The sequence below is a fragment of the Lampetra fluviatilis genome, chromosome 40 (genome assembly GCF_964198595.1).
Source record: "Lampetra fluviatilis chromosome 40, kcLamFluv1.1, whole genome shotgun sequence".
NCBI lineage: Eukaryota > Metazoa > Chordata > Hyperoartia > Petromyzontiformes > Petromyzontidae > Lampetra > Lampetra fluviatilis.
The window spans coordinates 8,739,523-8,755,458 of record NC_136314.1 but is presented as its reverse complement, the minus strand read 5'-3'; the positions used below and the strand labels follow the sequence as shown (position 1 = coordinate 8,755,458).

General features: G+C 49.9%; 1 protein-coding gene across 1 annotated transcript in view; it reads right to left on the bottom strand.

Annotated features, from left to right (window-relative positions):
* Window positions 1-9,046: 9,046 nt before the first annotated feature.
* The window catches only part of LOC144946219 (protein-arginine deiminase type-2-like), a 39,967-nt gene continuing 33,077 nt past the window's right edge, over window positions 9,047-15,936 (bottom strand). Inside the window, exons 12-16 of the mRNA XM_078875074.1 lie at window positions 15,692-15,839; window positions 14,604-14,709; window positions 13,649-13,731; window positions 11,347-11,472; window positions 9,047-10,625 (exon numbers count right to left, since the gene is read on the bottom strand). Of these exons, the coding sequence (XP_078731200.1) occupies window positions 10,386-10,625; window positions 11,347-11,472; window positions 13,649-13,731; window positions 14,604-14,709; window positions 15,692-15,839 (703 nt within the window). The 3' untranslated portion in view covers window positions 9,047-10,385. The remainder of the gene's footprint in view (window positions 10,626-11,346; window positions 11,473-13,648; window positions 13,732-14,603; window positions 14,710-15,691; window positions 15,840-15,936) is intronic.

The following is a 15,936-nucleotide window of genomic DNA, read 5'->3' as shown; positions in this document are numbered from 1 at the left end:
CGCACATACCCGTCACACACTCGCACACCGCAATGAACGGGGGGCCGACATTGCACACCATCGCGCCAACACGCACCACTATGGGGACTCAGATCGAACCCAGGCAGTGGTCCGTGTTGGTCCATCGCGTTGTGGCTGCATCGTCGGGGTCGTCAGCCGTGGTGGGGCACATTGACGGGGTTGAGGTGCGCATCCTGGTCGATACAGGAGCATCGGCGACCATCATTTCGGAACTAATTTACAATATTCTCCCTGTCCAGAGCCGTCCTTTACTGCCGGTTAACGTCCCATTCTATGCTGCTAACGGGGGCTCACTTGGCATCATTGAACAGATTCGAGCACAAATTTGTATCGGTGATATCAAATTGTCCGGCCCGATTTTTGTTTCCTCCTCGCTGGCGGTTCCGTGCCTGCTGGGGATGGACTTCTTGGGCAAAATGCCGATTCGTATTTTAATAGACCAGGGCTGCATTGAGCTCCCGTCGGGACGACGCATGGCATTTCTGCCGTCCCCTACTGCGGCTCGGACGGCGTTCGCGACGGTACCGGCGTTCGTCGTTAAAACGGTTCGCGTACCGCCGGGGGCACAAATGTTGGTGCCTCTCAAACTTCGTCGGCCCTTCGCTAAAGGCATTGGGGACCAGGGAATTCTGCTGGGGCCATCTAGGGCCGGGGTTAGCGGACCTCATTTGATTCCGGCCCAGACCATCGTAAAAGGGGACGGGGACCCTTTCATCGCGGTCCTCAATGTGGGGTCGCAGACAGTGGTGGTTCCTCAAGGGACTGTGCTTGCTCACGCAACGCCGGTGCCCTGTGAGGAACCTGTCGCGAATCACGTAGGCACTGTCCCTCTGCCGCACCCACATTCGGACACCGATGAAGGGTGGCTCGAGGCGCTTTGTGTGGGATCGACGGACCTGTCGGATTTAGAGCGTCAAAAGCTTAGGACACTGCTGCGTGAATTTTCCGACGTTTTCAGTCAGAACAAATTCGATTTGGGCTGTACCCATCTGCTGCGTCACCATATTGATACAGGTGACAGCGCGCCAATACGCCAAAATCCTTTTCGGTTAAGTCCCGCCGAAAAGGACCATGTCAAATCGGCTGTTGATGACATGTTAGCCGCCGACATCATTTCTCCCTCTACCAGCCCGTGGGGAGCGCCGATCGTCCTGGTTAAGAAACAGGATGGCTCGTTGCGGTTTTGCGTCGATTTTCGCCGCCTCAACAAAATTTCTGTTGCCGACGCATACCCGCTCCCACGGATTGACGAATCGCTGGACGCTTTGGCGGGAGCGCGATTCTTCTCCACATTGGATTTGCTTTCGGGATTCTGGCAGCTTCCTCTGGACGATGATTCTAAGCCTAAAACTGCATTCCGTACACCGCACGGTCTCTTCCAATTCAACCGGTTGCCGATGGGACTCCACTCGGCGCCGGCGACTTTCCAGCGATTGATGGAATTGGTTTTGGCTGGATTGCAATGGGACTCGTGCTTAATTTATTTGGATGACGTTATCGTCTTTAGCAGAACATTTGACGAGCATCTCCAGAGGTTGCGGGCGGTTTTCCTTAAAATGCGGGCTGCTAATTTGAAATTTAAACCCCAAAAATGTCATCTGTTACGCGAATCTGTGCGTTATTTGGGACACATCGTTGGACGCTCGGGTATTGCTACCAATCCCGCCAAAACGCAGTGCGTCAGCTCCTGGCCGACTCCCACCTCTGTGGGGGAGGTCAGGAGTTTCATTGGATTCGCGTCGTATTACCGACGCTTTGTCGCGGATTTTGCGACAATTGCAAAGCCCCTACACGCTTTGACGTCAAAGGGGGTCCGCTTTCATTGGGGACAGGAGGAGGAGGCTGCTTTCCGCTCCCTTCGGGACGCTCTGGTTAAAGCTCCTCCCTTGGTTTACCCCGATTTTTCTAAACCCTTTGTGCTCGACACCGATGCGAGCAACACAGGTATTGGGGGCGTGCTTTCCCAGGTGGTTGACGGCGTGGAACGGGTAGTCGCGTACGGTAGTCGGGTGTTGTCTCCAGCAGAGCAAAGATATTGTGTCACCCGTCGGGAACTGTTGGCAATTGTCTATTTCATCCAACAGTACCGCCCATATCTGTACGGTCAGCGTTTCACCGTCCGTACAGATCATGCGGCACTACAGTACACCCTGCGAGTTCAACAACCATCGGGACAATTGTCTCGATGGTTGGAGGTTCTCCAGGACTTTGATTTTGAAACCACGTACCGTAAGGGCGTCCGCCACACCAATGCGGACGCTCTGTCGCGCATGCCAACCACCCCCGAATGCGCATGCCTCCTGGGGTCGGGTCGTTGCAGGCATCCGGGTGAAATATCTGTTCCGGTCTTGGCGGCCGCAGACGACGCAGCGTCAATGACGAATTCGATCGCACAACAGGGATCAGATTCTCTGTTGGGGTTGCCTGTCACTGAATGGGGGCGCCTACAGATGGAGGATACCTCCCTCCTCGCGTTGCGTCGTCGCGTCGGGGATGCTGGGCGGGGGAGGGGTGATGCCGACGCATGGGAAATGGTCATGGGTCTGCTGATGCATTGGGACGGGAAATCCCATCGACACCGGCTGGTGGTCCCTTCTGGGTTACGGGGTAAGGTGGTGTGGGCCGCTCATGAGCGCCTCCTCCACCTGGGGACCCAAAAGACCCTCGCCTTGCTCCAGCTTGATTTTTTTTGGCCGGGCATGACAAGGGATGTCGCAGATCTGTTGGGGTCATGCCCTCGGTGTGCGCAACGGAAACCACCAGCACAGCAGTCTAACCCGCCTTTGCAGTCTATCAGAGTCTCCAGAGTCAACGAACTTGTCGCGCTGGATATTCTGGGCCCATTCCCCGCCACCCCCAGGGGCAATAGATATTTGTTGACCGGGGTGGAGTACTTTACGCGCTGGCCTATGGCCTGGCCCCTGGCCAACCAGTCGGCAGCAGCCATCGTGGAGGCCTTTGTCCAGGGATACGTCCTGGACAAAGGTGCTCCCGAGCGGCTGCTGACCGACCAGGGCAAAAATGTTTCCGGCAAACTGCTCCAACAAGTCTGTGAGCTCCTGGGCACAAAAAGAATTCGTACCTCTCCCTATCACCCGCAAACTGACGGGATGGTCGAGCGTCTGCACCGAACCATCACGTCCATGTTGTCACAGCAGGTTTCGGACTCACAGACCGATTGGGACCTGCAAATTCAAGGGGTCCTGGCAGCATACAGATTGGCCCCCCATGCGGCAACGGGATTTTCCCCCTTCTTCCTCATGTATGGCCGTGAACCTGACCCACCTGTTCGGGCCCAGCTGCAGATCCCCGCGCCGCAGGGTAAAACTAAATTGGCCGACCATGTTAAATTTAATCTTGCGAAATTAACAGAGGCACGGGATGCTGCCATGCAAAATTCCGACCTACGTCAGAAAGCTAATGAGCGGCTCAGACTGGGTCGCGCGCACGTGCTACAGTGGAAGCCGGGGGACAAGGCATGGCTGCACTGTCCCCAGGTACCACTCGCGACCTCCTCTAAACTGGTGCGGCCGTGGCGGGACCCTGTCGAGGTGGTTGAGGTTTTGCGGCCTCAGTGCGTACGCATCAAATGGGGGAAGCGCCGGTGGTTTGTGCACCCCTCCAGATTGAAACCCTTCATTGCGGTGCGAAGTCCCACTCCACACACGCGTGGCCAAACATGTGGGGGGTCGACCGACTCAAAGGGTCCATCTCCGCTGCTCTCGCCTGACGTGTTGCCGGCTGTCCCGCCCCCAGGTGCACCAGGAATGACGGGCTCACGCCCGACAACCCCTACGGGGGATGCCGAGGGTCTCGCGACATCGAGAGGAGACTCACTTGGAAATGGACAGTTGCCACCCGACGGCCCGCCATCCGGGGTTGCCCCGTGTGACGGGCCTGCTGCAAGGACGCGCGCAAGAATGTGCAGACTCTTGTGATGCACAAAAAGAAAAAAAAAAATATTTTTCACATGTTATGTTCACTGTGTGCGGTGTCGGTGGTGTGTTCCTGGCACATTGGATTGTACGTATGCTGTGTTCACTGTGTGTTGTGTGTGTGCTGGGGTTCCCTGCAAATTGTATATACGTTGGTTTTACGGATTTCGTATTTATTCGGGGGTGGGGTGCGTCAGATTATTTTCCCTTCTTGCTTTTCTGGTTCTTGTTGTTGTTCTCGTTCGCGTTATTGTTGAAAAAAATTGTGAGGCACACGCAGGGTCGAGGGGTAAATAAACTTTTATTGTCGTTTGTTGCAGCCGGGACGGCTGCGAGCTGTACAGGGGGGGGTGATGTAGGGGTGTTACGGAGGGGCTGTATACATAGGATCACACGGGAAACAAACACAGTGGGCGGGGCTTCGTGAGTGCACGGGGAGGTGCTCTCAACGACGTCCGCACAGGGCAGCCTGGGGGGGCTGGCCCCACCCCTCAGCGGGGGGTTTTGGTATAAAAGGGGATGAGCCGGAGAGCTCGGGGTACAATGTTAAGGCTAAACCAGTGAAGAACGAAGATCGTCTAGCTAGAGCCCTGGACTCCCCTGGGTCGCCGCCCTTGTCAGGGCCGCGCAGGACCGAGCCAGCGGCGTGGTCCAGAGAACCAGAGCTAGTGCTCTGGGACTCCGGGTACCGTAGCCCGACTTACCATTGTCGGGCCAGACAGCCTCCCCTAGCCCGTTAGTGGAGGACTAGGAGGTAGGTCAGAGATAGCTAGCAGTGTATTCCCAGCTAGCTGGGTGAGGGGTCCGATTCCCCCTCCAGTGTTGTATGTCCGCGGTTGTGACAACTGTTGCGGAATAAATACGTGTGCCTCAACCCCGGCGTCCAAGAGTTCTCAACGATATTACACAAGCAATCATCATCAGGTATAAAAGAAATAGCAACAAAAATCTAACCAGAAAACTATAGACAGACATATAAGCAGACAGATATCATACACAGAGAGAGAACACGTATCGGCACAAAGAGAGAGGTCGTCTCTGTGACGAGGCCTTAAATATAGAGAGGGGGCGGGGGCGGAGAGAGGGAGGGGGCAGATAAAAAATTAGCATGTCAATGAGTGGACAACGACGTGGTACGGTACGCAAGCTTGAAAATTAGGAGAAAGACATACTAAAATTAAATAACCTAGTAAAATATCGAAATGTAATGTAATGCTTGTGTTGCAATCGAAACGTCGTAGTATGCTATTATTTAATTTATTATTTTATCTTTATAAGTGACTTTACCGAAAGAACCAAAGAATAATTCCTGCAGTCACGAAAGCTCCAAAATTAAGATTGGTATCTAAGTTACACCTCACAGTAATTGTTAATGTCATTTGAATGCATTTTGCTTGAACCTCTATTGGTGGACAGATATATAAGTGGTATGTATGGTTGCGGTGATATAATTTTCCGCGATATCAAATTTCATGACATAACAGTTCTCCGTAACTTTGCAATTGAATTTTTGTCTGCTTTGCTGTGCAGTCTGTTCCTCATATAATGCGGTAGCAGTTTTTGCGTACCTGAAGGACACCGGGTTGGGGGAACAAATTGCGTGATCATGAATAATGCAGGGTAAAGCATAATCCGCGATAACGGGTGAGATGCCTACGCAGGCTTAACAAACACTCGATTGCATCTGGAAGCATCCAGCAGCATCCCGCCTTGCGCGATGCTATGCCAAGGCAGCCGTTACAACCGCTTATTCCTACTCGATCGCGTTATATTCAATTCGCGTTATGAATACAACGCACGTTCCAGAACAGACTATTCTTCCAGTTTGCATGTTACGTAAGAGATGTTCAACTGCTTTTCATGCTGCACAAGGCTGTCATAAGTAGTCTCATGATTGCAACGTTACAATGTCGTCTTATTGCTGATGTTAATATTATTGATAAGTAAAATCGTTGTTGGTGTTCATGCTCATACGCTATGTTATTTTGCTCACGTTGGTTTGGTGTTGTTCTTGTGTCATATTGTTGTTGATTGAAAGTGAGCCAGCGAGTGTCTTTGACAAATGAATATGCAGGGTGCTTAAAATGTTTTGTTACACTTATACGGAACTATCGTTTTTGATGGAATAAGAACGGATAATACACTGTAACATGATAACAAATGTATGTTAATGGCTTCAAAAAGTCAAAGAGTCTTCACTTGTTCGCCATCATTGTCAACTCATGCCTGGAATCTTCTCCAGGTGGTCTCCAGAGTCCGGAGGCACGTTTCTTGTGATATTGTTGTAAATTCTCAGAAGTGTAAACTTTTTTTTCTAGGCACCCTGGATATCCATATCGCGTGCGATTCACTTAAGTTACATCCTGCGCAAATACACGGGCAGTGTTCGTTAAAATACAAGCTGTGGAGTTATATTTCTCTTTTATCCGAGTGTTCCTCAACAATGCAGGTGCAGTAGCACTTCTCGATTGGTGTGGCAGGGTCCAAGGTCCAGTGGCCGCACATTTATTAAACACATTCCTCCTGCGGAGGGAGATGGTAGGAACGTTGGGTTGCTCAGTCAATGGCCAGGGTCACCGGCGGCGTGGTGTATTCCGCAAATATGGCCGACTGTGAGGGCGGGCACAAGCCGGCGTGAGTAGGTTAAACGTTGAGTTTTATAAGGGCACCACGGGGTGACCAGCCCCTCCCCACCCAGCCCCACCCCTCCCACCCCCCACCCTCCCCACCCAGTCCCTCCCCACCCTCCTCACCCATCCCCACCCCTCCCATTTTTTGATGCACGACGGACGGACACAACAATCCCCTGTGGGCTGGTGGAACCAGGTGGTTCCTACCAGTAATCTATTTTAGAATGTTCCCGGATGGCGCTGGGGAAAGCACTGTGACGGCACGTGATGACGTCCACAGGAGAGGGGAATCTGTATTCGCGACCTTCAGCACGAGCCCTACGCAGTATGTTGAACTTTTTTCGCACCGTACGTAGCCAACCATGCTAATCGGAGGTGCATTGGTGGAAATGGGCTGGAATACCACGGAACATCCTGGAACGCCGTTGTAGGAGTGGGAATGTGAACCCAACTGTGTTCCGGAAGGAATGAAGGTTTCATCTTTCTTCTTGGTTCTTTCGGTAAAGTCACGTAGAATGGAAATAATAAAATCATAAAAATAAAACATAATAAAATAATTCTCACAACGTTTCGGCCACAACGCAAGCAGCCGTCCTCAGGTGAAGAACAGGTCTGTCAGAAAGACGTCTTGTGTATGTGGGTAATTGTGTGTTCGCCTAGGGGGTCTATCTGTGAGTCAAATAACGTCTTTCTGACAGACCTGTTCTTCACCTGAGGACGGCTGCTTGCGTTGTGGCCGAAACGTCGTGAGAATTATTTTATTATGTTTTATTTTTATTATTTTATTATTTCCATTCTACGTGACTTTACCGAAAGAACCAAGAAGATGAATCCCTGCAGTCACGAAAGCTTTAAATCGAAGGTTTCATCTTTGTTTTTATTTGACTCACAGATAGACCCCTAGGCGAACACACAATTACCCACATACATATACAGTTACCTACAGACAAGCTCAGAGACACACAGTTACCCACAGACACGCAGATACCCACATATGAGCACAGAGACCCACGCACGGAAGTGATGCTCCTGTTCCCTCCTCCCCCTCCTCCGATCTAGTGGGGGGGGGGGGATCATTTATGAGTTCCCACGGTAATGCCTTCCCATTGCCAGGCCAGCGGTGCGCACAGCCAATGAACACGGACAGACGAGCCTCCCAGTGTGCACCACGCTGCCACGCACGTGATATCTCCATCACACGCAGCTCCATTGCACCACACCCAGTGTCACGCAGGCTGCCACTATTTAACATGAACAACATCAACGTTTGAGTTTTCCCACCAAAACACGGCTACGGGCGATTACTTCGAAACGCACACACATGCACACCGCAGCTATTGCTAACACGGGGCGCGCACGCGCTTGCACCTGCGGGCGATTACCTCTTTAGGCGCGCACACACTGCGGCTCCCCGCGTTCACTCTCGCTGCACATTCCCGCACGCAGTCGCTCCACAGAAATCACAGACACCACGCCGATTCTCTGTGCTAAAAATACTTAGCCAATCACTGCCTCGTGGCGGCACTCGCTGGCGTCACACGGATGCTGCGAGCGGCTCGAGAAGGCAGGACGGCAGGGAGTGGGTCTTGGTGGGTCTTGTGGCTCTTGGCGGCCAAGCGGTTAAAGGAAAGCAACCGGGTTGGCTGCCCACCACTTACATTATCTCTTTCACACGCTGGTTGCCTGCTTTGAGTTTTACCCACCCAGCAACATCGCAAGGGGCTGCTTTGTCCTGACTTGCTTTTCTGCTTCTGCATCTACATTACAAAGGCTCAGTCCCAGCAGCAGCCGCAGCCGTACTAACCTTATCATAACAACTCCTCTCCCGCGGCCCATCCTGGCTCCTCCCCCCTCAACCAGTATATATACAAGGTCGGGTCTCTTGGGATTTCTCTTTACTTGATACAGCAATCGTGCTGTGACGGTTCCACCTGAAGACGGAAGCTTGTGTTGCCTCCGAAACGTCGTGATTTATTATTTTATTTCTATTATTTCTTCTATTATTTTTATTATTTATTTTTTACCTACGTGACTTTACCGAAAAAACCTAAGAGTATACTTACATTATCATTGGCTGCTGACATTTGGGCTACGCCCATTTCAAACCCTTAGAAACAGTTTGCCTTGGAAGCTAACCCCCCTTTTCTTGAAGACGGCCGCTTGTGTTGCGATCGAAACGTCGTAGTTTTTTGTTATTTTTTGTTATTTTCTTTGAACCTATCTACGTGACTTTACAGAAAGACCCAATAATATAACCGTTTTAATATTTATACATGATTAATAATGTTTACATTTAATTCCATTAAATCAATCTTTTTTTTTATTTTACCAGGTAAAGGCCCACTGAGCAATGGTATATAGCTATTTTTCAGAAGTGACCTGGCCACAGATGATAGCTCAACCAACACAGAAAGTCAAGAACAAAAAACACGTTTAAACAATTTATTGAAAACAGTGCAACATCAATCAAACACCAATATTTTAACCACATCAATTTGCAGTGGCGATTATTCAAATATTAAAGAGAAGTACACCTGGAAATGAGGCACTTCTCATAAATGTACTACTGATTTTGGTCCATGGAAGTTACATTAAAAAGCAAAGCGAATCACATGACTTGGTGGCCTGTGGTCGAACCTGGCGCCAACGTCTTTTCAATGCCGAGACGCGTACAAGAGAAGCATTTTGTCCCCTATAAACCAGAGTACATTCGCAGTCGGATATTGTCAAGAAATTCTCCTCGCATTTAATTCAAGCTAAATTCCCAACTCTGAAAGTTTGACGCTCATGCAATGAACATTAAGTCTCACGTGGCTGAGCGGGTGGGAAAATTCCTCCCTCTGACGTGTGGAGCCAGAGGTCACTTCTAGCTGTCTCAGAGGTAGCGCTGCTATATCCTCTTCAGTGAGCCATACCATAACACAAGGGGGGGGGTTGGCTGCACTGCTGAATGAGACATCCCAATGGATATTTCGTCTCAGACATGATGCAAACAGGGCGATTGGGATAAAATTGTGTAAAGTTTAAAAGCCATATAAAACTATTCTTCACATGAATCTAAATCATTGTTGCCACGGCCAATTAGAGTGATGCACACTCGTTACATGTTTTTCTAATTTAAACTTTTCTTATCGAATGAAAAACTGGATGCCAGAGTTAAGTTGATCCTAGGGGCTCTAGTTATCCTTCAATCTCAAAGGACTCGCAAGTAAATTGGGGGATGAATAGGCCTGCATAGGCATGAACATCATACCAGCCACAGTTTTCTTAAATGCCTTTCCCTACACAATGTTTGCAATGATTAGGCAAAAGTCTGCAGCAAGAGTTACTTGGCTTAGATAACACCCTTAGACAAGCCTACTATTTATTTTAAGTCCTTAAAGAGCTGGCACGAGTTACCTGCCTGAAATAATCAAATCACCATACATGATTACAGCCTGGATTAATACTCACAAGACAGTTGCCTGAATTGAGCCCAGAATCTCATGCTTCTTTCCACTGCAACCAGCTGAGCAAGCTATGCCAGGGCTGTGCCAAGCCAGCCCTGGTGGGACTCGGGAGGTGCTGGGTTGCTTTTTCACTGCACCAGACGAGCCATGCCAGGGCTGTACCGAGCCAGCCCTGGCATTGACTCGGGAGGTGCTGGGTTGTTTTTCCACTGCACACACAACAGTCAGTGGGAAAACCAACCACCTGTACCATGCGGTCCTCGCACTGGCTTGGCTCGGACGAGCCAGCGGATGATGGGCCATCGACACGACGTGGGCTGTCGTCTTCACGCCCAGGGGCTTGACGGGTCTCACAGGGGGCCCACGTCCCACCAGCGGACGCCGGCGAATGGTGAGCGGCGAGTGTTGGAGCCGCAGTGCACCTCGCCCAGATTGAGGTGGTAGGTCTTCAGGTCGTCGACGAAGTGGCAGGCGAGGCCCAGGGGCTCGAGCAGGGAGCGCACGCGGCTCTCCAGTGGGCACTGCCCATCCACGTGCGGCCAGAACGGCTTTGGGATGCCTAGCTGCTTGTTGAGCACCACCATGTTCACCTGGGCCACGGGATGGCACGGGGGACGCAAGGAACACGGCGGGGAGAAATTAATAAGCCTGTGTTTTAACGATGATATAAGGAATAATATACTATTTTGCAGAGGTACTCGGCAGTCAGTTGTAGAGCATTCCAAGTTGATCGTAGAGAAGGAGTGGGGCAGTTTAGGGTACAGTATACAAAGTATGTATGTACGGTGAACTTCTTTCGCACCGTACGTGGCCAACAGTGCTAATGGGAGGTGCGGGGTAAGGACGACAAACTAAACACAACAACAAGCAGTTCTAAGGAAATGAGTTTCCAATGGCTAAAGTCACGATACAGCGCAAGCACAATGCGATCGCAGTGGTGAATGATGAATGTTTACAATTGAGACTGCCACTCGTGTGACCACTTGGCAGCATCCTAAAACAAACAGATCTAAGAGAAGGGCACGGCAAGATGCCGGATGGCTATCGTAAACACAATTCGGATATGCGAAGGAAGATTTATATCGCCATTTATAACAGATGCCGGTTTAATTGAGCATTCCGGATGGTAAAGTGCCAGATAAATAATAATAAAAAATGAAGCTTCAAATATCAATGGTCCTCAACTATTTGTGATGGACAGGTCGCTTCTGAAAAAGAGCTATATAGATCAGTGGGCCTTACCTGGTAAAATAAAAAAAATAGTTAAACAATTAAAGAGTGGAGTTTTGGTAACAGAGCGGCCACACGCACCACATCAGGGAAGTAGGCCTCGGCCTTGCTCTTGTTGAGGAGGAAGAGCACGGGGAGGTCGATGATGTCCGCCTCCTCCAGGCCCAGCTCCCTCTTGAGCACGTCACGGTTCCAGTCAACACAGCGCTGCCACCACAGTCATTGCCATTAATACGCGTGTGTGCGTGTGTGTGCATTTCTTCACAGGTGCTCGCTAACAGCACTTGTCCAAAAAGTCTGTCAAGGCTATACAGGGGATCTGTGTCTTTGTACCTTACATAATTGGCTCGTGATTTTTGGCGATTTCAGTGGCGATTTACGTCAATTATTTTTGATATGCATGTAGTATTAATAATAACGAACGATTAAAAAAAAGTAACATTCAAAGCCATCAATTGGGGCTGCCTTTGGCCTTAAGGAAACAATAGGCTTTTGCTCATGAAACGGATATACGGTGAAGTCCTCGCTTAACGCGTGTTCACACAGCGCGCGTTCCTCGCTGCGAGACTTTCTTCTGCGAGTGAACAATCTCACACACAAGCGGAACGTGCCTGAGCGGTCGACGACGAACTACTTTCTTGAGCCGCGCGACTAAGCGGTATGATACAGTAACGCGGAATGATACAGTAACGCGACGGTGTGCCCTCATATCAGTTGTATGTCCTACCATCGGATGAGTTCATTCTGCAAACGTGATTCAGTCTGTTAATTCCTCGCTTAATGCATTTACACTGCCCGCAGCACTTTTCAGGAACGCATCTACCGTGTAATTCCTGAACACGAATGAATCCCACCCCCTGCACGAAGGAGGTGTTTGGAGGACACCCTCAAATCGTGTGTGTGTGGTTATCTATGGGTATCAGTGTGTGTGTGGTTATCTATGGGTATCAGTGTGTGTGTGGTTATCTATGGGTATCAGTGTGTGTGTGGTTATCTATGGGTATCCGTGTGTGTGTGGTTATCTCTGGTTAACATTGTGTGTGTGTGTGTGGTTATCTCTGGGTATCAATGTGTGAGTGTGTGGTTATCTCTGGATATCAGTGTGTGTGTGTGTGTGTGTGGTTATCTCTGGGTATAAGTGTGTGGGTGGTTATCTCTGGGTATCAGTGTGTATGTGGTTATCTCTGGATATCAGTGTGTGTGTGTGTGGTTATCTCTGGGTACCAGTGTGTGTGTGTGGTTATATCTGGGTCTCAGTGTGTGTGTGGTTATCTCTGGTTATCTTTGTGTGTGTGTGTGTGTGCGGTTATCTCTGGGTATCAGTGTGTATGTGGTTATCTCTGGGTACCAGTGTGTGTGTGTGGTTATCTCTGGGTATCAGTGTGTATGTGGTTATCTCTGGGTACCAGTGTGTGTGTGTGTGGTTATCTATGAGTACCAGTGTGTGTGTGGTTATCTCTGGGTAGCAGTGTGTGTGTGTGGTTATCTCTGGGTACCAGTGTGTGTGTAGTTATCTCTGGGTATAAGTGTGTGTGTGTGTGGTTATCTCTGGGTACCAGTGAGTATGTGTGTGTGGTTATCTCTGGGTATCAGTGTGTGTGTGTCGTTATCTCTGGGTACCAGTGTGTGTGTAGTTATCTCTGGGTATAAGTGTATGTGTGTGGTTATCTATGGGTATCAGTGTGTGTGTGTGGTTATCTATGGGTATCAGTGTGTGTGTGGTTATCTATGGGTATCAGTGTGTGTGTGGTTATCTATGGGTATCAGTGTGTGTGTGTGTGGTTATATCTGGGTCTCAGTGTGTGTGTGGTTATCTCTGGATATCAGTGTGTGTGTGTGTGGTTATCTCTGGGTATAAGTGTGTGGGTGGTTATCTCTGGGTATCAGTGTGTATGTGGTTATCTCTGGGTATCAGTGTGTGTGTGTGGTTATCTCTGGGTAGCAGTGTGTGTGTGGTTATCTCTGGGTACCAGTGTGTGTGTGTGGTTATCTCTGGGTATCAGTGTGTATGTGGTTATCTCTGGGTACCAGTGTGTGTGTGGTTATCTATGAGTACCAGTGTGTGTGTGGTTATCTCTGGGTAGCAGTGTGTGTGTGTGGTTATCTCTGGGTATCAGTGTGTGTAGTTATCTCTGGGTATAAGTGTGTGTGTGTGGTTATCTCTGGGTACCAGTGAGTATGTGTGTGTGGTTATCTCTGGGTATCAGTGTGTGTGTGTCGTTATCTCTGGGTACCAGTGTGTGTGGTTATCTCTGGATATCAGTGTGTGTGTGTGTGTGGTTATCTCTGGTTATCAGTGTGTGTGTGGTTATCTCTGAGTATCAGTGTGTGGTTATCTCTGGGTATCGGTGAGAACAGGTCCACCTCTGGGTGAGTACTGTACCTGCACATATGCATTTTCAGTCGTGATGTTTTTGTCATCGAGGATGTCCTGAATCTTCAGCTTGCGCTTCAAGGATGAGACAACTGTGGGGGATCATGGATGGGAAGAGGGCGATCGCGAAAGAGGAGATGGGGGAGGACAGAGGATAGGTTTTATTGCTTACAGCATTGACTGCAACTAGCATTACTGCCTGTTGTAATTACAACTAGCAGTAACTACAACTAGCAGTACTTACTCTCCGCCTGATGATGCTAGTTGTAATTACTGGTGAAACGTCATACTCAGATTGTAAATGTTGTGGATTGGCTCTCCAACACACCGGTGTGCTGCGCTAGTAACAAATTGGCATGTTCTGTTTACGTGACAAACCTCACTAATTGGCTATCGAACCCAAAAACCCCGTATCATGGATTCTGTGATAATGTTCAATGCAAAACCGGTACCAGTTCTTGGCACAAATCAATCTCTGCCACCCGAAGAGAGATGCCAATTCCCTGGCTGTCTAACTGAAACCCAAGACAGGTGGCAGCCCTGACTTTATAATGCCGTCCAATGTTTGGTGCTTTACAGTTATATTTCTTGGAAATGCAAGGATATTTTCCCAAAACGTATTTTTTCTTTCTTTGCAACTCACAAAATGGAAGTCTTTACAAAAGGGTCCGTGCCTCATTTTTCTCTTCTAGTCAATCATGACCCAGAGCTTTTATCAGTATTAGAATACAGCCTAGAAAAAGCCTAAGGCCCAATCCACCACGTTTCCATTTTGCATGCTTTCAGATGCCCTCAACCAGCAGAAGACGAGTACGTAGCTGCACATTAAAGCTGAACACAAAAACGTAGTCGTCCAATGTGCGGGACACCGCTTCATTTAATACCTAGGATCTTGCGCTGCCAACTGCAGCTTCAGCATCGATGTTTATAAATCTGCAACCTGCACATTTTGTGACGAGCTCACCCTCCGGGCAGCTCTCAAAGAGGCGCTTCTGGCCGTGTCCCTGCTGGTGCAGCTCCTTGAGGAGACGAAGACACGCGTCGGGGCTCGCGAGCAGCAACCGGAACCCCTGTGTGTCGCACGGCGGCACCACAAGCACATCGCACACAACAATACAAACACGTAGAACACAACGACAATAAAAACACCACGCAAAGCACAACAAAATTCACGGTAACACAAAGACGTCGCACACAAGGAAAACAACATAAACACGTCGCACACAACGGCAACACCACACAATGCACAGCAACACAAACACATCGCACACAACGACAACAACAACAACAACACAAACACGATGAACAACGGCAATAACAACACCACACAAAGCACAACACAATGCACGGCAACACAAACGCATCACACACAACGACAATAACAATACCGCACAATGCACAGCAACACGAATACATCGCACACAACGACAACACCGACAACGCACAACACCGTACAACAACACAAACATCGCACACAGTGACAATGACATCAACACAAACACATCGCGTATAACAACAACAAAAAGAGACAAAGATTGATAGCAGCCCCGCCGTTGGGCAGGGGCCTCCCGCCCACGTCTTCCACTCTTCACGATCTCTTTGCCACCGCCTTCTCGTGCATACCTCCAAACCGCATCTCATCCCACAATATAATTTTCCCATCTTGGCTAATCACATGGGCATTTATTGCAGCCGAATGCTCTCAAAGCATATTGATTTTAAACGTGAAGGGAAAAAACCGGAGGACCCGGAGACAAATCCTCGCGACCGCAGGAAAAACATGCAAACTCCAAATATACAGCAGGCGTCAGGGTCAATATCAAATCCACGACCTCCTGTGCACCAGGCAAGGTAGTTAACATCTCGCCACCGTGGCGCCTCCCTGACCCCCACCCCCCAGCTACTACCAGACCTACCCCGACGACCCCCCCCCCCTTAACCTCTCCCGCCTATCCTCCTAACCGTCACCAAAACTACACCACCACTTTCTAAATCACAACAACCGCCATCATCTCCTGTGCAATCGGACGACAGTTAGCCGTCATGCCAAACCTTGCGGTCGGGTGCCGGCACGAAGCTCATGAACTCGTCGACGTGGCCCACGGTGAGCCAGTCGCTGTAGAGCTCCACGGGCGCCTGCACCTGCTGCGCGAACAGGAACTCGCGTACAGCGGTGGCCATGTTGCGCCCGGCGCGCTCTCTGCAGGGACGGGACCACACACGAGGCAAGCGGGGCGGGGCGGGTCAGGGCGGGTCGGGATGTCGCGCCGGGGCGACAACGGCGGGCGACGGGGTCG